This window comes from Periplaneta americana, chromosome 6 (genome assembly GCF_040183065.1).
Source record: "Periplaneta americana isolate PAMFEO1 chromosome 6, P.americana_PAMFEO1_priV1, whole genome shotgun sequence".
In the NCBI taxonomy this organism is placed as follows: domain Eukaryota; kingdom Metazoa; phylum Arthropoda; class Insecta; order Blattodea; family Blattidae; genus Periplaneta; species Periplaneta americana.
In genome coordinates this window covers 136165459-136188661 of record NC_091122.1, presented here as the reverse complement: position 1 = coordinate 136188661, position 23203 = coordinate 136165459, and the positions used below count along the sequence as shown (strand labels likewise).

General features: G+C 35.1%; 2 protein-coding genes across 3 annotated transcripts in view; one reads left to right on the top strand and one right to left on the bottom strand.

Annotated features, from left to right (window-relative positions):
• LOC138701770 (ras-related and estrogen-regulated growth inhibitor-like) overlaps positions 1–23203 on the bottom strand; it is an 839928-nt gene that overhangs the window by 53549 nt on the left and 763176 nt on the right. The window lies entirely within an intron of this gene.
• Positions 1–23203, top strand: part of LOC138701769 (zinc finger protein OZF-like) — a 320834-nt gene that overhangs the window by 131922 nt on the left and 165709 nt on the right. The window contains exon 5 of one of the 2 annotated variants that reach the window (XM_069829014.1): positions 269–382. The exons of the other annotated variant lie outside the window; for it this stretch is intronic. Coding sequence (XP_069685115.1) covers positions 269–343 — 75 coding nt within the window. The 3' untranslated portion in view covers positions 344–382. The remainder of the gene's footprint in view (positions 1–268; positions 383–23203) is intronic. 2 annotated transcript variants of the gene reach the window in all.

Here is a 23203-nt window from a genome sequence, read left to right as displayed (position 1 = left end):
TTCAAATCTCTGACCGAAATACGTAAAACAAGCACTAATTTGCTTTCATCCAAAATGCACTCATAATAATTTTATAACTTTTTTTATAGCGTGAGAAAGCACTGCAATGTTACGTATCAAGAAAATTAAGACAAGGAACAATAAAGTATTAATACACGTCATATCTTGTTACATATGCGCACTACTATATTAGTAGACATGGTCTTAAACATAGCAGTTAGAGTTAGTACAACGTTCATGATTGACGTATTTATGTTTCCTTAATCAGGATGTAGACTTTACGACCGCCCGCCTACAAGTGGAGACCTGGGAACAGAATCCCTCCAGCAGAAGACAGCAGTGAATAAACGGAGTTAACTAATCGAAATACTTGAGCTATCAGGTAAGGCATTCACAATCCAAATGTTCCGAGTTTTCTCATCATAATCAAAATTGTCTTCAAGTATTAGGCCCATAATGCCTGTTCTGTTACTATATTTACTTTTGATCTTCCAGCTAGAGTTTCGGTATCGTTTTGAACGAGCCAAATATTTAAGGTGAAATACTTAAAGTGGGCTTTGGTATAATTGATACTATAGGTTGCATTGGTGACTTCAATGCATGTAAAGACTATAAACACTTTTATTGTGTTAAATACATATTTTTGGTGCATTCGCTAAATGATACAAGGGAAATAATAACAGTAGGCCTACTAGTAACACATTAAAGAAAGGAACTGTGTTATTATATATTCAAAGAGTTATGGAATTTAAGTGAACATGAGTTGCTACTCAAAGATTTTGTTTGCTAGGCTTATAAGAGTAATTTTCTGTTTTACAAATTTTATAATTAAAGTAAATGAAAAACACATAAAGTTTTGCAATAAAGTAAATTATAGTTACAACTAAAGAAACAAAATCAAAACATAATAAATATTGAAATAATGTACGCACTATCGACTTCTGCTTAAAATACTATAAAAAAGGGTAAATGTACCCCTATTATGGGCCATGGAGATTCGCATGGTAGTGGGAGGTTAGGGATTCACCTTTTTCTAGACATTCGACATTAGTAACAGTAGATCTAGTTTTTTCATGCTGTTTTAACTTTAAGCGGTGACTTTTTTCCATGCTGACATTCTTGTATAGGTCTAAGCATACTGTAATGATGATTCATATTTTTTATAAGAATGTGTAGTAAACAGGTCTTTGGGTACAATCTTTAAAATAGATAACTTATAATTGTGAAGAAAAAACTAATGCTGGAACTGATCAGAGAGAGGAAAAGGAATTGACTGAGTCACTGGTTGAGAAGAAATTGCCTTCTGAAGAATGCACTGGAAGGAATGGTGAACGAGAGAAGAGTTCGAGGCAGAAGAAGATATCAGATGATAAACGACATTCAGATATATGGATCATGTGCGGGATTCAGAGTTGAAATGTCCACAGTTTAATGTCCTTCTGCAATAACGTCCGTTATGCTAAAATGTCCACACAAATAAAACGTCCACTACAATAAAACGGCCACTGCATTATATGTCCACAATTTTTATTTAAAAATGTCCAAAGTTATTAATTTTCTTTTACATTTAATGTCCACAAATTTTACTGAAAAATGTCCGAAGTCATTCATTTTCTTTTACATTAAATCTCCACAAATTTTACTGAAAAATGTCCGAAGTCATTAATTTTCTTCTTCTCCTTCATATGTGTGGTTGGGGTCTTCATTCTGCACAATAATTTGAATGTTATCCAGATCTGCATTGGTTTGGTAACGTGCCCTGCACCTGTTTCTTCCTGAACACCTCCAGTAGATTTTCCTACCATCCCTACTTCTAGAATGAAATTGATAAATAAATCCATCGTTGACTAATAACTGTTTCCTTTTTTGAGAATAAATGAGCTGGGACATATTTACTACAATTTTGTTTTAAAGTTTACTGGAATTGTGCTATTGCTTAGTAACCAAAGCAGCATTGTTACTGTTATAATACGGTACATAATTGAAAGTGTACTTTTTTTATGTTAACATTTTCTTTCTTAGTAATCAAAGCAGCATAAAAGATAGTTGATAGCCGTCCCAACCAGGGTTTAAGAATCGGCCTCCTAATCAATTCTAAATGAATATTTATATTTAATTTAATTTTTTCTTTAATAGAAACCCTAGTTAGGTAGGCTATCAGTGAGAAATTTATTGGAAATGCAACAAACAATTTAGGCTACAAGACAAATTACATTTTATAAAGAATATAAGTGATGATTAATTATGTTAATCGATGACTTCAGTGCAGTACTTTTATAATACATAATTGAAAGTGGACTTTTTTTGTTATGTGGACATTTTCTCTCATTGGACATTTTACTGTGGACATTTTCTCACATTGGAAATTTTACTGTGAGCATTTTGTACTGTGAACTTCGTAGTGCATGGACATTTTCCTTTTGGACATTCTGTTGTGGACAATTTTGCAAGTGAACATTTTCAAAATTGTACATTGTACTTTGGACATTTTAACCTGGAAGCATATGCGGAGACTAAGAAGAAGGCAGAAAATAGGAAAGACTGGAGAATGTTAGGTTTTGCAGTGAAACACCTGCCCTTGGGCAGAATACGATGAATGAATGAATATATATTTTTTATTTTAAATAACATTTGTAACATTAGGCTATATTAATGTTTCTTAAAACTGGTCTTCTGTGCCCGAGGTTGCGGGTTCATTCCCGGCCCAGGTCATTGGCATTTAAGTGTGCTTAAATGCAACAGGCTCATGTCAGCAGATTTACTGGCATGTAAAAGAACTCCTGCGGACAAAAATTCCGGCACACCAGCGACGCTGATATAACTCGGCAGTTGCGAACGTCGTTAAATAAAACATAATTAAAAAAATAATTTAATGTTTCTTAAAACTGCACCATAATTAAATATGAGATTTATTTTTTGTATATAAACTTTTGTCTAAGTATTCTTGCTGTTGCTGACGATCAATAACGTTACCAAGTAGCAATCGTCGACGCGCATACCTTTATGAAGTCTTTTCTGATATGTGAGCCAACTATTTTAATAACCTTAACGATACTTGGCGTAATCTCCCCCCGGGCGCTACACTGGTGATGTCCACAAGTGGGTCACGTTTAATATCAATAACAACAGGTGGCGTTCTGTAATATATACGATCCGATTGTCTGTAGCAGTTTCAAGACTCAGGTTGACGCCCGAGTCGCTTTTCACCGCGGGCTGAAACTTCATCTTATAGTATTGCAATGCTATTTCACAAGAACGTTCTGATTCTGAATTATATAGTAGACCAATACTTCTAAACTGTAGTTCGTCGCGTTATTTCAAGTGATTTCCAGATTTTGTTCTGACAATCTATTTAGGCCGTGTAACGAAACATTTCATTCTCGTATATTGGCAGCTCATTACATAAACGTAGTAGGATGCAGATGTTACACACTGCCTTTAGATACATTAACTGAAAAGAGCAATATTTCCTGGAATAAAAAACAAGTTTCTTACATGGAGTTTAAATTTATTATTTATAATAGAGGAAGTGTTACAAATATGGAATACCATTTTTTTTTTCATTTTGGAACCGACATGTTTTGAATACTGAACTTAAAATATCGTCCTGTTTATTGCTGAACGTCCTCGAGAATGATAACCGGACTTAGAAGTTCGTAAGATGTCATAAAATGTTTGAGAAAAAAATAATGTCCTCAAAATCTAACATATTTCCTTCATTAAAATGGAGGTACAAATATGGAATACTATTAACAAGTTACGAGATTAACAAAATTTCAAAGTCAAAATAACTTCTACTAAGAAAAGCACTGAACAAGCATTCAGCATCTTCATTAGAAGGTGTTTTCCGAACCGTAATACTGAATCCAGATGAATCGTCTATCACGTCTTTTTTCGAACTTATTTTATAACTTCTTGCATTGCCTTTTCATTCCACTATTTTCTAATTTTGTTGAAAAGTGAGGTTTTCCCTCCTCCTACAGGTGCCAACACTAGTAAAGCAACAGAAAACCAAGGTATAAAGATGGGATACTAATAATACTGGTATTTCATATTTGTGACACGCTGATGTTGTAAGTCATAACCTCTAAACACACCATAATTTAAAAACAAAATCAATTGAATATGCATTGCTATAAACGTAGATTATTTCGTTTTAAGATTATAATATATGTACCATTAATATTTCTAACATTGAGTAATAACAATGTATATTCAAGAAAATGAACTTACCGCCAAAATTTTCAATTTCCTCGAAAACGTAATAAAGGTTTTAACAGTTCAGCTTCTAACTGCAAACTAACACATTCCCGTGAAAGAGAGTATCAGTGCGTAGTAATTTGAAAGGCTTCCGCTGGAATACAACACGTCTCAGGTCGTATATCACATTATTTCATGTTTTTACAGTGCTTGGAAAAAGTGGCATAAGTCAGTTTCCACAAACATTTTTTAATAATTTATTGACAATTTACGGAACATCTGCTCGCTTGGGAAAAGAGACATAAGTATTTCTCCCATTACAATAATTCATACAGAAGAAAATAAAATCGACATAAACCAGTGTGAAGACAGTTTTTTTCCTTCTCCTGTAAAATTAACATGTTTGACTTGTGCCACTTTTCCCGAGCACTACAGATTTGTACCTCTATTTCATACTTGTAACACTTCATTTATAATAACTTCAAAATATTAAGAGTAATACAATGATATTTCAACCTATAACATTAGACTAATAGAAAATATTGAATTCGAACAAGTTTATTTTTAATTAAGAAGTGAGTATGCTTATGATTTTGTGCTAGTTCTAAATAATATTTTGATTTTTGTTCGCAGGGGTCGCTAAATGAAGGTCCCTCTTTCTTCCTCCTTCCAATCTACTAATGATCCCACATTTATTCTTTTTGTGACCTTAGAACTTAACATTGTAGCATTAAAAGTAATTATAACCATACTCATAGTTTTGAAATCACACAGTTAGCCAGTTTACTCTACTGCTTTACCATCTCTTTTTAATACGTAGGCCTACGATTCACAGGTCTACGGAGTACCACCTTCTGGAACACTAAAGTATAGGCGTAACATGAGTTGATGAGAAATTAAAATAGTTCATTGAGAATCTTTTAGTGTACAAAAATTATAATTGGAAGCTGGAAAAGATTAAGTTGAGATTGCAACGGTAGTATAATAATCTGGATAATTGTAAACTTCAAAGTTCGTTGTTATTTCGGTTCATGTTGTTGTAACGTAGTAGTAGTCGGAAAAACCACAATCCGGAGTCTTCTACATTTCGATAATGTTCATTCCCATGGGACAAAGAACTATTACAGTTCCCGGTCATGAGCCTGTGAAGACTCAATCGTCATCATGACTCCTGGTGAGTCATTTATCACAAACTCGGATTCTGTTCGAAACGCTTTTATTGCAGAAACTGCAAGGACAAAGGACTATCGTGTATTGTTGCGCCATTCTTCACGGTCTTTCTGGTATAATACAGTAGGGGTTTAAAGGAAAGAAGCCCCCATGCGGAAATAACGTCCTTCCTTTTGTTAGTATGACAACGTTCGAACATAAATGGAGTAAAGAACAAGACGTGAGGTATCGGACGAATTACGAGCTTTGAAGTCAACGTTTTGATCTGTATTATAAAAAATAGATCAATTGATCTTGCAGGCTTTCAGTATCACGTATTCGACCCCGTAATGTCAAGTCTTGACTTCAATTAGATGACGGCCTCCCTCATAGATTCACTCCTGTCAGACCTCTTGATGTTTCTGAGAAAGAAGACTGTTTCAAGTTATATTTTCTCCGAGCATAGCCTCCACGCTTTTTTTTTTTAGAAATGTTATTTTGCCCTTTCTTTACTCGATTAGTTAGTGCACCTAACTTTCACACCAGAATCCGAAATCAAACAAACGTTTGTTTGTTTATTTATTTATTTTACGACACTTTATCAACATCTTAGATTATTTAGCGTCTGAATGAAATGAAGGTGATAATGCCTGTGAAATGAGTCCGGGGTCCAGCACCGAAAGTTACCCAACATTTGCTTATATTGGGTTGAGGGAAAACCCCGGAAAAAACCTCAACCAGGTAATTTGCCCCGACCGGGAATCGAAACCGGGCCACATGATTTCGCGACCACATGTGTGGACTCAAACAAACGTTATGACAATTCTCCCGAGTCATCCATCTCCCAATTACCTGTCACATTTTAGCAATTTTTTGTAATTGCTATAACGAAACATATGCCATTCTAAAGTAAGTTCATCATCATCATCATCATCATCATCATCATCATCGTCTTCTTCTTCTTCTTCTCCTCCTCCTCCTCCTCCTCCTCCTCCTCCTCCTCCTCCTTCTTCTTCAAGGTTGAGGCCTTTCGGCCTGTTCCGCCTCCATTAAAATTGATCTCGTCAACGTTTTACTGGTCTTCCTAATGATCTCCTTCCTAATGGATTATAATTCATGGCTGCTCTCGTTATACTTGTTGTTGGCATTCTGTTTACATTTTCTTTCCAATTATGTTTATATTCTTTAATAAGTTGAATTATACTATCTATTTTTAATTCTTTTCTAATATCTTAATTTCTTTTTTTGTCCAATAGTATATTAGTTTCAAATTATAACTTTTGCAAATTTTTAGATTCTGCAAAAATAAAAACACTAATTTTTCATAAAGAAATGGGAGTCTATTATAACAAAAAAGTTAAATATGGCTACCACCGTGTTGTTCAATAAGAAATAGTCGTACTTCTATGTTATAAACGGTATTAATAGAGTATTCATAGGAAGTTTTCGTTTAAATCCCCAAACGCAATGAACTTTCTGAATTTGTGAAAATTCTGCATTATAAGGTTCGTAGTGCGAATAAAGTCAAACATCCGATATCGATTGTTTCAGTAAAGGCAAAACCATTGTAAAAATTATTGCTGTCTCTATTCTTAACCACATTATTGTTTAAATAAGCATGGCAGTTACCAAAGCAACGAAATTCATTCATTCATTCATTCATTGTTCTGCCCAAAGGCAGGTATTTCACTGCAAATCCAGCTTTCTTCAATCTTTTTTATTTTCTGCCTTCTTCTTTGTCTCCTCATATGATCCATGTATCTTAATGTCGTCTATCATCTGATATCTTCTTCTGCTCCGAATTCTTCTCCCGTTCACCATTCCTTCCAGTGCATCCTTCAGTAGGCAGTTTCTTCTCAGCCAGTGACCCAGCCAATTCCTTTTCCTCTTTCAGATCAGTTTCAGCATCATTCTTTCTTCACCCACTCTTTCCAACACAGTTTCATTTCTTATTCTGCCTGTCCACTTCACACTTTATAGTATACTGTACTCTCAGAACTCAGGAAGATGTCTATGAATTAACTTTCCTGCTTGAAGATTGAGTGTTCGATCTTTAAAAAAGCCACAGAGTGTTTTGAAAAGAGTATTGCTGTTATCGAGCTTAGGGAGAAAAGAATCCACTGAAATGCGTTATTGTTCTTTTCCATGGCTTATTGTAGATGTTTGTAATTTCATTAGGAAACAATTCATTGTATTTTATCCGAGAAAGTGAAAATACCCAAAACATACCACCTAACAGAGGTACATAGAAACCTTTTACATGACATTGCAGATAATTTAATTAGCGAAGTGCCTACAAATCGTAGAATTCTTTATATTATGCTGTATTTCCCTCCAGCCACTTCTTTAATCTTTAACTCATATAGCTAACAAGAGTCTTAATTTTCACATTGAAAGTAACTTAAAATGATCCTAAACCACTCTTATTCTTACATACTGCAATATTCCCCCTCCTGTAAATTTCTTGAAGGAAGATTTACCAGATACAAAAAATAAATCTTTCACAAAACTTTAACGCTGCTTTTGTACGACAAAGTAGCAGAAAAAATGTCAGCCCAAACCTTTTACTACTACTTTACAATATCGAGGTCAATAGAATGTAGAAAATATGCTTCGCTCGGTTGATGAATTCTCGTTGATACGACCGTTTTATAGTAAGGGCTCCTATTTACTTCCATGGCCACATCCCGAACAGGTGCACTCTGTGACCCGTTTCTATGGCAACAACGGCAACTTGCGCAGAAATTACACAGATAGAAATCTTACGGTGGTACAAGGAAGTCAGGACGAGTCACTGCAAGAGTGGCTTTAAGGCACTGGATTATATGCAAGGAATTTGATTTAATTTTGGGATTCATATTTACATGTTCTATTCTCTTCAGTCATTTATTTTCTTTCTTCTTTCCTTTTATTTCTTTATATCGCCTTCGCAAAATTTTCTTCTTTAATTTTTTTTATTGTTTATTTCTTATATTTCTCTTTTTCATTTGGTTGGTACTTGCTTTCTTATTTTTCACATTATTCTTTTTCATTTCTTCTTTATTGTTCTTTCTCATATTTTTTTCTTAATTTTACCCTTTTTTGTTTAACCTCTGTTCCTCTCTGAAAGTGAGAATCCAAGTTTTACAACCATACAAAACAACCGGTAATGTAATTGTTTTTAAATTCTAACTTCAGCTTTTTTGAGAGCAGACTAGTGCCCGGTTTCTGGTACACCTCAATTAACTATCAGTTACTTAACTGCTCTTATAAATTTAACTGCACTGATAACTTTCATGAGTTTCCGGAAAGTTGAATGTAGATGTATCAGATCTTGTAACTAACAGTTGAGGTAACTTCAAGTTCAATATCTATTGTCGTCCATAGATGTCTCCACTAGTATTTTGTTAGTGATTTTTTAGTTATTTATAGTTACTTTTGTTTGCAGAAGTTTTCAGCAGTAATATGGCTGACAGGTACATAGTGAGCTCTGAACAAGTAGGTGCAAGGCTTTTTGATTAAAGAACCATGTGATAAACGATTGTGTACATGTACACTTCCATCTCAATCGTAATATGATTAAAAAAAGCAATAATTGTTGGTATTTGGCGTTATCATCGAGGTAAATAATACAAGTGAAGAGGGCTAGATGTAACTTCTGCTTCAAAACTGCAACCATATTCACCTGTGGTGGCTATGGCAGCCATACTGATAAACATGTCAAAATATTTTACATTCGTCCATATGAATGCTTTCATGTATTCAAATTGACTTTTCAGAGTCCGAAATACCATTGGCATTGGTAAAACATCCAAGAATAAAATATTCCTCGACTGACGACATAGAATCTTTAGTTGATGACGAAAATTAAACTTGAGATGTTCAAATTTGTGTTTACACACATTATTATCCTAATATGTCATAGAAAGTAAAACATTTACCGTAAGTTACGTACAGTAAGTAAAACGCCAAATTTTTAAAACTATACAGATAATATAGTAAATTAATTTATTGTGATCTATATTATTATTTAATATCGGTTATTATAGTTTTCAAAACAGTAATGCAGTAGCCTCGCATGTCGGTATTTGTTCGAATCAGTACTAACAGCCAGGTAACTACAGGCCGAAGCATAGTTACCAGTTGAAGCACAGATAACTGTAAAGATGAGGATAACTGCTCTTTCGGAAACTCATTTTTAATATACTGTATAAGCATGTTAAATCATAGATAACTCTGTATGTACAGGTAACTGTCTTTTCGAAAACTGGGCATAGATAACACAAGGTTCTCAATCGAATAATAACATGCATTTACCATATTTATTCTGCGTTTAATTTCCTCCAGAGTGTCATTTATATTTGTTACTTCAAGATATTTGAATTTTTCAACCTCTTGGACAATATTATTATTATTATTATTATTATTATTATTATTATTATTATTATTATTATTATTAAATTCATATAGAGACAGAAAATTTGTATTGAATAAATCTACGTAAAACCACAGAAAATAATACAAAGGCCGATCCCAGACAGCATCCGGTGATTTATCAGATTTGTGCCCCTTTTGCACTGAGGTTTCGAAAGGTGAGAGAAGGCGATCATGAATCCGTTATTTGCTTAGGAACCGGTGTTGAGTGATTGATTGACAGCGGCCGTGATAAGATTCTCCCAAGTGGGTGAACCGGCTGGATGTCACCACTGCGACAGCCACTTAATTATTTCGCACTTTCGTTGGTGCCCGCTGCTCTTGGCTCCGGACCAGCCACCTCGATTTCGTTCGTTCTACACTACCCACCGTCGTTGCATCAACACCAGTGTTAACAATGATGATAATAGTAATGAAAGAAGAAAAGTCATCATTGTGTCCATGGTCATATTTACAACTGGGCTATAGCGATTTCCATACACTGATAAAAAGAACTCAAAGAAAGTAGACATAAAGCAAATCCTTCAGACACAATTTAAAAAAGCAGCTATTACTAGCACTTACTTACCACAAGCAAAAGAACGAATCTGTTGTTAGAAATAAGGTGGATGCTATTTTGTCTTTCGTCCTCTGTTAATGTATATATATAAGAAAATAATGTCTAATAAACATGGGTTCTACAACACATACTTTCTGAGATCTGAACACTTGTTCATAGGAGGTGCTCAATGTGACGTCCATTCATGGCAATGCATTTCTCTGCCCTACAATACGGCAGACTACCAGATAATCATAACGTAGTTGACACCCTGGCATGGAATAATGATAAGGAATACTGAAAACAAAAAATCTGGTTGCGGATATGAGCGGGGTTCAGCAGAGATGATGATGTGAATTTTCGTAATCAGCATGTGTGGGCTGATGAAAATCCTCATGCAGTTGAAGAAATAAGGCATAAGCACCGATTCTTAATCAACTTATGAGTAGGCATTCTTGACGATAGATTAATAAGGCTATACGTGCCACCACAGAGATTAACTGGGGCTCGTCATCAGGACTTTCTTATTAACGTATTAAAATAAATTTCAAAAAGTGCGCGATTCCTTACGCCGAAGGGCAGAGGAATGCATTGCCATGAATGGACGTACACCTCCTATGAACCAGTGTTCAGATCTCAGAAAGTATATGTTGTAGACCCATGTTTATTAGACATTATTTTCTTGTGTTGATGCATACTAGCACCTCCTGAAATATTGGAAACTTTTTGTGTGTGTCTATATATATATATATATATATATATATATATATATATATATATATGTGTTTTATTTAACTACGTTCGCAACTGCCGAGATTATATCAGTGTCACCGGTGTGCCGGAATTTTGTCTCGCAGGACTTCTTTTACAAGACAGTAAATCTACTGACATGAGCCTGCTGCATTTAAGCACACTTAAATGCCATCGATCTGGGCCAGAATCGAACCCGCAACTTGGGGACAGAAAGCCAGTACTCTACCGACTGCATCACCCAGATCGACTCCTTTGTTAACAACACAGTGATACCACACTGGCCAATCATGCGTGCTTATGTTATACCGCCCAAATACAGATCGTTTAAGGGTATGTCTGACTTTTGCAAGTGAGTCGTTTGTGAATTGTGAGTTGTGTGAGGTTTAAATCATGTGAAATCTCAATGAATAAAGATGTAGAGAAACTATTCATAATGGAACTAGAAATGTAATAGAACATTTCACGGAGATTTGTGTTGAGGAAGCTAGAGATAATGTTATTTCATTTCCCATTGAAGAAGCCGCATTAAGGATTGCGGAATATGCCAATGCGTCACGTCATATGATAACAAACATAAGGAAAGAATTTAGAGAAATATTCTCAGGGTACCAGTATTTATTTTGACACCTGAACACTACATGTAATGTAATAATAATAATAATAATAATAATAATAATAATAATAATAATAATAGTATTTATTATTACCGGTTGTTCTGTATGGTTGTGAAACTTGGACTCTCACTTTGAGAGAGGAACAGAGATTAAGGGTGCTTGAGAATAAGGTTCTTAGGAAAATATTTGGGGCTAAGAGGATTGAAGTTACAGGAGAATGGAGAAAGTTACACAACACAGAACTACACGCATTGTATTCTTCACCTGACATAATTAGGAACATAACATCCAAACGTTTGAGATGGGCGGAGCATGTAGCACGTATGGGCGAATCGAGAAATGCATATAGAGTGTTAGTTGGGATGCCGGAGGGAAAAAGACCTTTGGGGAGGCCGAGACGTGGATGGGAGGATACTATTAAAATGGATTTGAGGGAGGTGGGATGCGATGACAGGGACTGGATTAATCTTGCTCAGGATAGGGACCAATGGCGGACGTATGTGAGGGCGGCAATGAACTCCGGGTTCCTTAAAAGTCATAAGTAAGTATAATATATGTATTAGAAAATCGCGGAAAACTGTTAAATGCACAGTACCGAGAGTAGCTGCGTGACACAAGACTGCACGAACACTCAACAATAGACTTCTAATGTTTTAGTGTTGACAGTACACGTTACTTAGCAGTCTGCTGATACCTGTTGTCTACAAGCATTCCTCGATTGTTTATTCATTTGCCCGAATTCTTCTACTCTCAATTGAAGTACCATGGTCTTGCTTCAATTCCAATAATGACAGTGATTTCATCTACAAAAGAGAACTTTAATAATGTAATAATATTATTAATATTAACAATATACACCATTCGAGCAGAAAAAATGTGGGTTATATAATACGATTCTTTATTGCTGGCGACTCGTCACTTTGTACACAAAGCGATTGAGGTACCACGACTTAATGCCACTTTGTACAGAAAGCGATTGAGGTGCCACGACTTACTGTACAAAAAACGGTCGAGGTACCGCTGCTCCCGAAGAATTATGGTGCAATCTGGACTATATCACCAACACACATCCGACAAATGAGGCTTTGGAACAATGAGAAAAGGTAACAAAAAAATCGACAGGTGCATAGCTTTATTATACTGCATATCTTTACGTAGAGTTACGTGTGGGTAGTGCGAGAAATGAAACGGGGAGAACAAGAGGAGTATGAGGAGAACAAGGGAAATACCAGGACAACAAAGAGAAGACAAGAAGAACAAGGGGAATACAAGAAGTACAAGCGGAAGACAAGATAACAAAGAGAATACGAGTATAACAAGAGGAATATAAGGAGAACAAAGGGAAGGCAAGGAGAACAAGGAGAAGATAAGAGAATAAAGGGAATACAAGGAGAATAAGGGGAAGACAAGAAGAACAAGGAGAAGTCAAGGAGAACAAATGGTATACAAGGAGTACAGCCGAAGACAAGAAAAGAAGGGGAATACGAGGAGAACAAAGGTAAGGCAAGGAGAATACAAGGGAATAGGGAATACAAGGAGAACAAGTGGAAGACAATGAAAACAGCGTTAATACAAGGAGATTGAGGCAAAGACGAGAAAAACAAGGAGAAGCTAAGGAGAACAAATGAAATACAAGACGAACAAGGGGAATACAAGGAGTACAAGGCGAAGATAAGGAGAATGAGAAGACAACGATAATATGTGGAATAGTACAAGGATAACGAGGGGAAGGCAAGAAGAAAAAGGGGAATTCATGGAAAACAAATGTAATGCAAGGAGAAGAAGAGAAAGACAAATAAAACAAGGGGAAGATAAGAGAAACAAGGGAAAGAGAAGGAGAACAAAGAGAAAATACAAGGAGAGAAAAGAGAAGAGAAGAAAAGAAATGGAATATGAGGAGAAAGAGGGGAAGACGAGGAGAATAAGAGTATTATAAGGATAACAATGCGTTTTTATGTAAAGGTCAACTGTCAAGTTATCCCATTGAGGAAAAAGACGTAGTTTTACGTCAAAATAGTAATGTTCTTAGTTGCAGAAACAATTGAGTTTCACACTACAAATCTAGCGAACTGGGGTTAATTCCTGACGGAGAAGAGGAAATATATCTCTTTCTCATTGAAACTGTGTGTTTTTTTTTTAATTTAGAGCTTTGAGCGATACTGATCATAATATGACCAGGAAATCCCGTTACTTGTGAATGTTTAATGTTGATTCAGAATACAAGAGTGAGAGGGGAGGAATGGGTCAAAGGGCCTAGTCCTTGAAAGTAGATGATGATAATAGTGACAACGGCAATAATAATGTAATCTTTATCTGCCCATTTATCCTCCAGCGGTAGAACACTTTCACACGATGCGAAAGGCTTCTATACTTTACAACACAACAAAATACAAGAGAAACGCGTAATTTTTAAAGATTAAGTTGGACTATTTCTGGTGCTGGCTTCGATCATAGAAACGTAACTTAGAATTTTTTCAGAATATTCAAGTAAATTTGTGTGTTTGTCAAATCTAACCTTATTAATAACTATATTGTATAAAAAAAATCTGAAATTTCATTTTATACTGTCCGATAACCAGAATTTTAATCTAGGCTAAATGACGAATAATTTTAAAGACTGGAGAGGAGGCTTGTAGAGGAGAAGGTGGAAATATGGGCTACCATTTTGTTTTCCTCGTAATAATGGAAAATGGTGGGGCATATTGCTTGGAAATCTTTATTGATATACAGAGTAATTATTCATATACAATTTTTCCAGGCTTAAAGGTCAATAGTTGCAATAGATATTTACATATAATTACTTTTTGAAAGAAAGACGAACTGGTCCTCTATAGGTAGTAGGGTCTAAATATGGGCTACCACAAAAATTTGAAAATAAAATTGGAAAAAAAAACAAACAAAACAAAGAAACATAAGTAGGAAATCTGTGTCACATGAATGGCAATATTCTTTAACAAATAACGCAAATCACGATAGTGAAAGTACGAGACGTGTTAATGTGCTTGTAATGTGGGCTACCTATCGCATATTTGACACATAGCTGTAGCCCATATTAGCAGCATCGACTCATGAAGGTTTCTAAGATTATGTATGGCAATTGTTATCCTAAATAATATTACTCTTATGCCATGTGGTAGAGCTATTCTTAATCAGTGCAACACATCAAGCGTGATTTCTAAACACGAATTATATTTATTTCAATAAAATTGAAACTACATACCTGCAAAAACTTCGAAATTGATGTAAAACGCAAAAGACACACCACATCCACACCACAAAGGCAACTGGTTTGTCTCTTTGTGCACGCAGACTGATGGATACGAGATGTACTTTTAGAGCTTTTCCGCTAGGTAACAACATCATATATGGTAAAAAACGAGGTAGCCGTATTACCACTCCTAGCCCATATTTCTGCAGTGCTTGGGAAAAGTTTCATAAGTCAGTTTTCACAAACCTTTTTCCATAATTTATTGACAACTTACACTGGTTTATGTCGATTTGATTTTTTCTGTATGAATTACTGTAACGGGAGGAATACCTATGTATTTTTTTCCAAGCGAACAGATGTTCCGTAAGTTGTCAATAAATTATAAAAAAAGGTTTGTGGAAACTGACTTGTGTCACTTTTCCCGAGCACTACGGATTTTCACCTTCTTCTCTAGCATTGAGAAAATACTTTTATAAAATATCTGGTCTACAGCATGCATAATATCGCTCTGGAAAGTAGATATTCATCAATACAGTTTTTTTTTAATTAAAATTACATTTATTCTATTTAGGCCTACTTCGCCTTGAGAAGTGTAACTTTCCACTCAAGCATTTTCTACTAGTGTAATTACTAATATCGTATGACGGGAGTGCAATCAGAGGCAGTCGTTTTCTCGAACTACCTGTTTAATCAGGGATATAAATTTCCCGGGACAAGTTTCGCCTACGAAATGAACGCACCCGATGCCAACCGACCACCTACGATCTCTGTACCTCCAGCATCACATCATTCTTTTTAGGGGGTTTTCACAACTTTCTCAAAACCCAACCCAACTGACAAGAGAATTCACTTTCATCCAACAATGTAACAACAATCACTGTCACCAAAAGACGATAAAAAACAAAACACGACACGCTTTTATCAAGGGTGAAGTTTGTCTAAATGTCAGTTCCATTTATCAGACAGATAGTCCTATCTGTGGAAAATAACGAATAGAAATTCTGTTGTAATTGATTATTACTGGTGGTATTAATGCTGTGCCTGTCACGAGAGGTACATTTTATTGGTTACTATTAATGGATACGAGCCACAGGTAGTTTAGTTGCAAAATTGTGTAATTTATAATACTGAAAGCGCGAAACCGTAGCATCTGTCACATTATACTTGTATTCAAGAGGAGGTAAGCAACTTTTGCCCACAGAGCAGCTGAACTTGTGTTTCGTTGTCAGGAAAATTAATACTTCTACGATTTTATTAGATATGGAAGAATTAAGAACGAGTCGTTCATATTGAACGAAACATTGAACTCAACAAACGAATGTTATTTAGTAAGCGAAATAAATAGATTCCTTTGTGAATCGAAAGTTCAGTCGATCGTCTTCTCGGTCCTTGTTGTGAATCGTTTTCTACAGTGAATCTTCTGAATCAAGGTTACTTCGTTCTGAGTCAGCTTGGTAGGAGACATTCGCTTTTGATTGCGTGTTGGCAAAACGGTGTTGAGGGGAGCGAAACAAGGTAATACAAAATACGCCGCGGTGTTTGTGATATCATATCTGGTGGTTCAAAGAGGAACCTTGTTCAGATAGCTGTTTTTATGAATCGTTATAGAATTATGTATAGAAGTCGTCAATAGTATGTTTCCATTTAGATGAATTCCTAATATAGAATATGTATTTTATTTATGTTATGAAACGGTTAGAGTCCACACCTGTGGAGTAACGGTTAGCGCGTCTATCCGCGAAACCAGTTGGCCTGGGTTCGATTCCCGGTCGGGGCAAGTTACCTGGTTGAGGTTTTTTCCCGGGGTTTTCCCTCAACCCAATATGAGCAAATGCTGGGTAACTTTTGGGTGTTGGACCTCGGACTCATTTCACCGACATTATCACCTTCATCTCATTCAGACGCTAAATAACCTAAGCTGTTGATAAAGCGTCGTAAAATAATCTACAAAAAAAGGAAAGGTTAGAAAGTAAAATTGCTATTTTCGTAGTGTGTCAACTATTTTTTAATTACCACTCCAGCCCAATCGAAATTATGATTGAGTGTTAATAATTGAATTTGTACAGGCCAACTTATTCCTTATTATTCATATGGATACGATGGCTGTTATTGCTTGTAACGTTCTAAAAAATATATATTTACCCCGAATAAAAAAGACAATTTCTAACCATTCATGAAATAAAAGTGTATGCCTGAAATTGGAAAAGTATCAATTAAGACCTACATGAAAAAGCAAACAACCAAATTTATGAATACTAGGCCTATAATATATGAAAGTTGCCATTTTTAGAATATTTTCAGGCATTGAAATGTAAAAAAATCGGAAAAGAACACATACTTATTTTATGTCCCCTTCTCTCTATTTCTTAACTTTATTTATATTCTTAATATCTTTATATTATTCAATAGCCGTACGTGCATATCAAAGTAGTGACCTTATTGTTGTCTAAAACTGTAATAGAAAACTCTAAATATATAAAAAAATCTTTTCAGACTTATGTTTTACGACATTTGTGACAATTTAAGTATGATTTCCAACAATTATTCTCAACCTCACCAGCATTTTAGACCTTTCCGATATTAACCCTTATATACAACAATTCTGTTGTCTTGATTTTATAATACGCAATAATCGTATACAAAACACGGAACGTGCTTCCTTAGGCGTGTGTCAAATTCGCTTCCGGTGCCTATAGTTGAAACGCGGACTACATTCTGTCCGACGTCATATGTTCACCTCAGACTAAGCAAATATACCGATGTCATGGCCTTACTTATAAGACATTACATCTCACTTGACGATATGTATCATAAGAAGAGCAATTCTGTGGTGTTCTGGCAGAAACTGATATGTAAAACTTCAGCAAAAATATTTTGTCTCAATATGTTACAAATGTTGTTTTTAATGTTAATGCAAAACATGGTATGTCTACTATCAATAGTAGTTAACACTATAATAATAATAATAATAATAATAATAATAATAATAATAATAATAATAATAATAATAATAATAGTTTATTTATTTATTTATTTATTATTAATATTTGTGTGCTGAACAACACCCAGAGGCCAATTATAGTTCAGCACAATACACAAACAGAAGATACAAAGGTGCAAAAACAAATAAATAATATCTTAAATAAAGAAAAACATACATAAATAAAATTGAGAACAAGAACAGTAAATACTAATAATCAAAACGAAACTATACCTTAAAAAGATCTAAATTGTGCCCATGCAAATTGGCATATTTTAAGCATCTACAGACTGGAGAAAGTGATTTTGAATTTGTTATAAAAATTTTTTTGAAATCTTAAACCTTTTGTAGGAATACGAAGGCTGACATTGTTTATGATAGACTCACAATCAATATCACCCTTGATCACTTCGCAAAAAAATTGATAATCAAGATTTTGACGTCTAGAATAAAGGCTACAACAGTTAAAATATTTACAGGTAATCTCATAGTTAAAGTCAGAGGAACTGGGCATAAATCGAAAAGCACATAAGGAAATAAATTTTCTTTGAATATTTTCCAATTTAACCGAATCAGTTGAAGTAATGGAATTCCAGGCTACAGATGCATATTCAAGTTTAGATCGAACCAAAATAAAGTATAGAATTAATAGAGACTCTGGAGTAGAAAAAGAATAAGTTATAGACCTTATTAAACCAAACATTCTTATTGAATGATTATAAATATATTGAACATGATCGTGAAAATATAATTTAGAATCGAGTAGCCTAATACACCAAGATCTTTAATAGATTTTTTCCTAATAATACAGACGTTATTAAGAGGATAATTAAATTTTATGGCCCACTTAAAATAATAATAATAATAATAATAATTATTATTATAATAATAATAATAATAATAATAATAATAATACATTTCTAAACTTATCTCTAGTATCAAATTTAATATAGGCCTACGATATTTTTTTCTAAAACATCTTGTCTTTCAATTGAACATTGTTATTGTTATTTATTTGTGAGTGTATTTAATTTATGCATAAATATTAATATTAAAAGTCTTAAATTATCATTTCCACACACCTAACTATACTTCTCTTGAACATGTTTATTTTGTAAAACAATTGATTACTACATAGTAATTTCATGTGACTTAGTTGAACAAACGGTCCGAGAAACAAGAGCAATAAAGTGTGCGCCTGTAGACCGGTATGGCTTCATAATGCTTATCAGAATTTAATTTGTTGAGGCCGCTAAGTTGGTCACCCGGGTAACAATACAGGTAGACATGCCGTAAACTTGCCGTCCGACAATTCGGAGCCTGTGCTGTCTCGTTTCTTGTGATTTAGATGTAAAATAAAGAAAAGAAACTTCCCGTCCTGCCGAAGCGCAGGCCGCCGTCAGCACCCGGCAATAAACACACCATGGCCCACTTAAAATAGTCCCAGGTAAACGTAAATGTGGGAGGTTTGTTGTAATTTTACATTTAAAAGAGAAATTATTGCTTTATGTCCATGCTGTAACAGCAGATCTAGTCCCGTCCGCCCTCTTGTGAGATCTTCCTTTCTTATATAAACCAGATAATGTGGAGAATAAATTTAATGCGCTTCACATTATAGCAGTGTCCTAATATAGAAACGAGACTTTGTCCAGTGCGATGTAATCAAACAGAATGCATTTACTTATCAACGTGACAATATTTAAAATCTGTCTTTTCTGTTCTGTGCTTAAGCTCTATTACTAGAAGACATATGATGTGCCATTGATAGCAAGTTTTTACATCGTCGTTATACTGATTGGTGTTGCTGTTGTAAGGCTGTTTTTCTACGGGCACTATTTATTTATTTATTTTTATTCCATTTCATGTTTTCTTTGTTGACGTCTTAATATCTCATTGATCGTGAACAACACGTGTATCGTCACGTTAATAAAAAGTGAACATAGCTTAAAAATATTTGCGACACACCCTATTCTCAGATTGAGACACCCATTAGGACCGATTCTATTAGCCCCGAATGTTAGGTTGACATAATAATATGAAGGGTATAGTGAAAGAACTAGCTTTTCCCACTTTAGCAAATTGTTCAGAAGAGCAGTTTAAAGTCTGTTTATAGTATATTCTTTCCTTGTATACCCAGTCTAAAATCTGTCATAGCACTTAGACCGTTCACATTATCAGAGTGTTTCATTCATAGGATTAAACTACATGAAATCCTACTCCACACAACATGCGTGACTCATTTTTGGAAAAAAAAAATGTGGACAGAGCTCGTTCTTTCTCTGTAGACCCTTTATATGGGTATGGAAGTAGGCAAGATGGGTGATAATGATTATAAAATGAACCCGGGGCTCGGCGCCGAAAGTTACCCAACATTTGCTCGTAATGGGTTGACGGAAAACTCCGAAAAAAACCTCAGTCAGGCAACTTTTCCCAACCAGGATTCGATGCCGGGGCCACTACTTTCGCAGTCAAATACGCTGACCACTACTCCAGAAATCAGCTATATAACTACAGTAGCTATATAATCAGTCCAGTGGGGATTCGAACTTTTTTTTAAATTTATTTTATTGGGTTATTTTACGACGCTGTATCAACAGCTAGGTTATTTAGCGTCTGAATGATATGAAGGTGATAATGCCGGTGAAATGAGTCCGGGGTCCAACACCGAAAGTTACCCAGCATTTGCTCGTATTGGGTTGAGGAAAAACCCCGGAAAAAACCTCAATCGGTGGATTCGAACTCACGCAGCGTCAGATTATAAGTCCTGGTCGCTACTTTTACAAAACGGACGTTGCACCTAGCCTGTTATGAAACAAAATTTGTTCGTTCATTCATTCATTGATTGCCTTCTGCCCAAGGGCAGTATTTCACTGCAAACCCAGCTTTCTGAAATCTTCCCTATTTTCCACTCTCCTCTTAGTCTCCGCATACGATCCATAGTTAATGTTGTCTATCATCTGACATCTTTTTTTGCCCCTTCACCATACATTCCAGTGCATCCTTGTGTAGGCAGTTTCTTCTTAGCTAGTGATCCAGCCTAGTCCTTTTTTTCCTTTCTGATCACTTTCAGGGTAATAATTCTTTCTTCACTTACTCTTTTTAGCACAGCTTCATTTTTTATTCTCCCTGTCCATTTCACAAGCTCCATTCTTCTCTATCGACATTTCAAATGTTTCTAGATGTTTTTCTTCACTTAGTCGTAATGTCCATGTTCTTTGCCTCATGCAGTGCCACACTCCACACAAAGCACTTCAGTACTTCTTTTTCCAAAGCTTCCTTTGCCATTGCTATCCTCCTTTTGACTTCCTGATAGCAGCTCATGTTATTAGTGCAACCCAAGTATTTCAAGTAGTTCATTTGCTCTACTGCCTCATTTATAATTCATACAACATAAGGTCAAAACTTGATAGTTTTCCCAGAAAAAAAAAATATTTCTTCTCTTATTTTATTCGCGTTATATTGCTTATATCGCTAATAAAATTACGAAAACAATTACATCAGTAGGTATATCTAGCAAAGAGTTAATATCAGTTTAAATACATAGGCTATTTGTGTCTTCTATTAAGTTTTCGTGAAATTAAATAAAATTGCGTGCTTAAATTTGTTAATATCCTGGCGTGAGAGACGTGGCAACGTGTTCAGCAGACACTACTCTGTACAGACGTACGTACATGTCAGCTGAGTTCAAGCTCCCTGTACATAGCTCTACTGCCGAGCGGATGGCAGTTCGGTACCCAGGTATTCGATAAACAACTTACAATGTCATCATATGTTATTAATTTATGGAGAAAGTCGCCGTAATTAAAGTGAGGGAGGAAGATGTACCGTCAATGTTTTCCGCGATGAAGGTTACCTAATCGGCGAACTTCTGTAGCGGTTTCTCAAGGATTATTAGAAACTAGTCTCTTACCTCGTTTCGAAAATCACACATACAGAAATTTCTTTAAAAATGGTATTGCTTTATGGAAGCGGGAGAGATTAAAATGTTGGATTTAAAAAAAAAGTTCGTTTGATTTTTTGTATTAAGCCATTATTGTTTATTTTTTAGGCGTACAATAAAAAATGGACCAATATTGCCAATATTGTTAAATCAATTAGAAATTTACCGTAAAGTTCTATAATGAGATTGAAAGTTTGTATTTGCTGTTCGTTTTATGTAGAACAGAGCATTTGTTTTGTACCGGTATGTCTATATCCTTTTGAGCTGTATTGTGTACTTGTAAACTCCCTCCTACCCATCCAGCAACGTTGCCAAACGCCTAATATTTTAAACTTTAATAATTGGCTAAATATTGCAATTAGAAAAAAATTGTGAGGACATTTTTTTCTTCCTTATGACATGAATAATCATCAGTTAAAATAATGGCACTTATACCCCTTACACCCTGTATAATTACCTCTTCTGCTAACAACGCCATATCATCAGCAAATCTTATAAACTTTATTCTTTTTCCCCCTTATGTCACCCCTTCCATGTTCTGATAACATTACTTCACTAAATCCTCCAAGTACGTAGATGTTGAACAGGTTGGGTGATAAAGGGCATTCTTGTCGTACTCTGCTCTCTATTCTACTTCCCTTTGACATTTCTTCTATCCTGACTTTGACTCGTTGTTTCATATAGGTAACCCAAAGATTTCCTAATAAATTGGAATTCTTCTCAGACGAAACAGGCATTAATGGTCTACCTCGATGATGATTATGATGATTGATGATTAGACATTCATGTGTAGCAGGATTTCTTCTTGGTCATGTGTTCAGCAAGAAGCAAAGCCTTCGCTTAAGACAAACACCCATCTATTATGCAAGATAAATGCCCACTTTTCTCCTGGGAATCGAGCTCAGTTCGTTTGACTTGTAGTTAGCAACGTTACTTCTTCAGCTACAACGGAGTACGTCAATAGAAATTAAATTAAAAATATTTTTCAAGATGTTCAATTGTTTTGTTTCTCTTTGTCTTGGAAACGAGCAGGAGTTGTGACAGCATAAATTATGGGCATGCGCTATGCAGAGACACGTGTCTTCTGATTAAATGAATAGAAAAATTGTTACACAAAACCCCTTCATTACTGTATGGAACGGATTGCGTAGATTTCTTTCGATGATTCGATAGAACAATAATTAAGTCAGGAAATTCCTGTTTATCTCTTGATCAATTCTAGTTCAGACAGTCTTTGTGACAGCGAAATGTCGGTTGCTAAGTAATTTATATCTTAGGATTGAGATGATAACGGACTGAAAACTTGCGAACTGGTGACCACAATGCCATATGAGAAACGAGAATTTATTTTTTAAACCCATAACTCAATATTAAACGGTCTGCACCATACATCGGCATTTTGTGACTC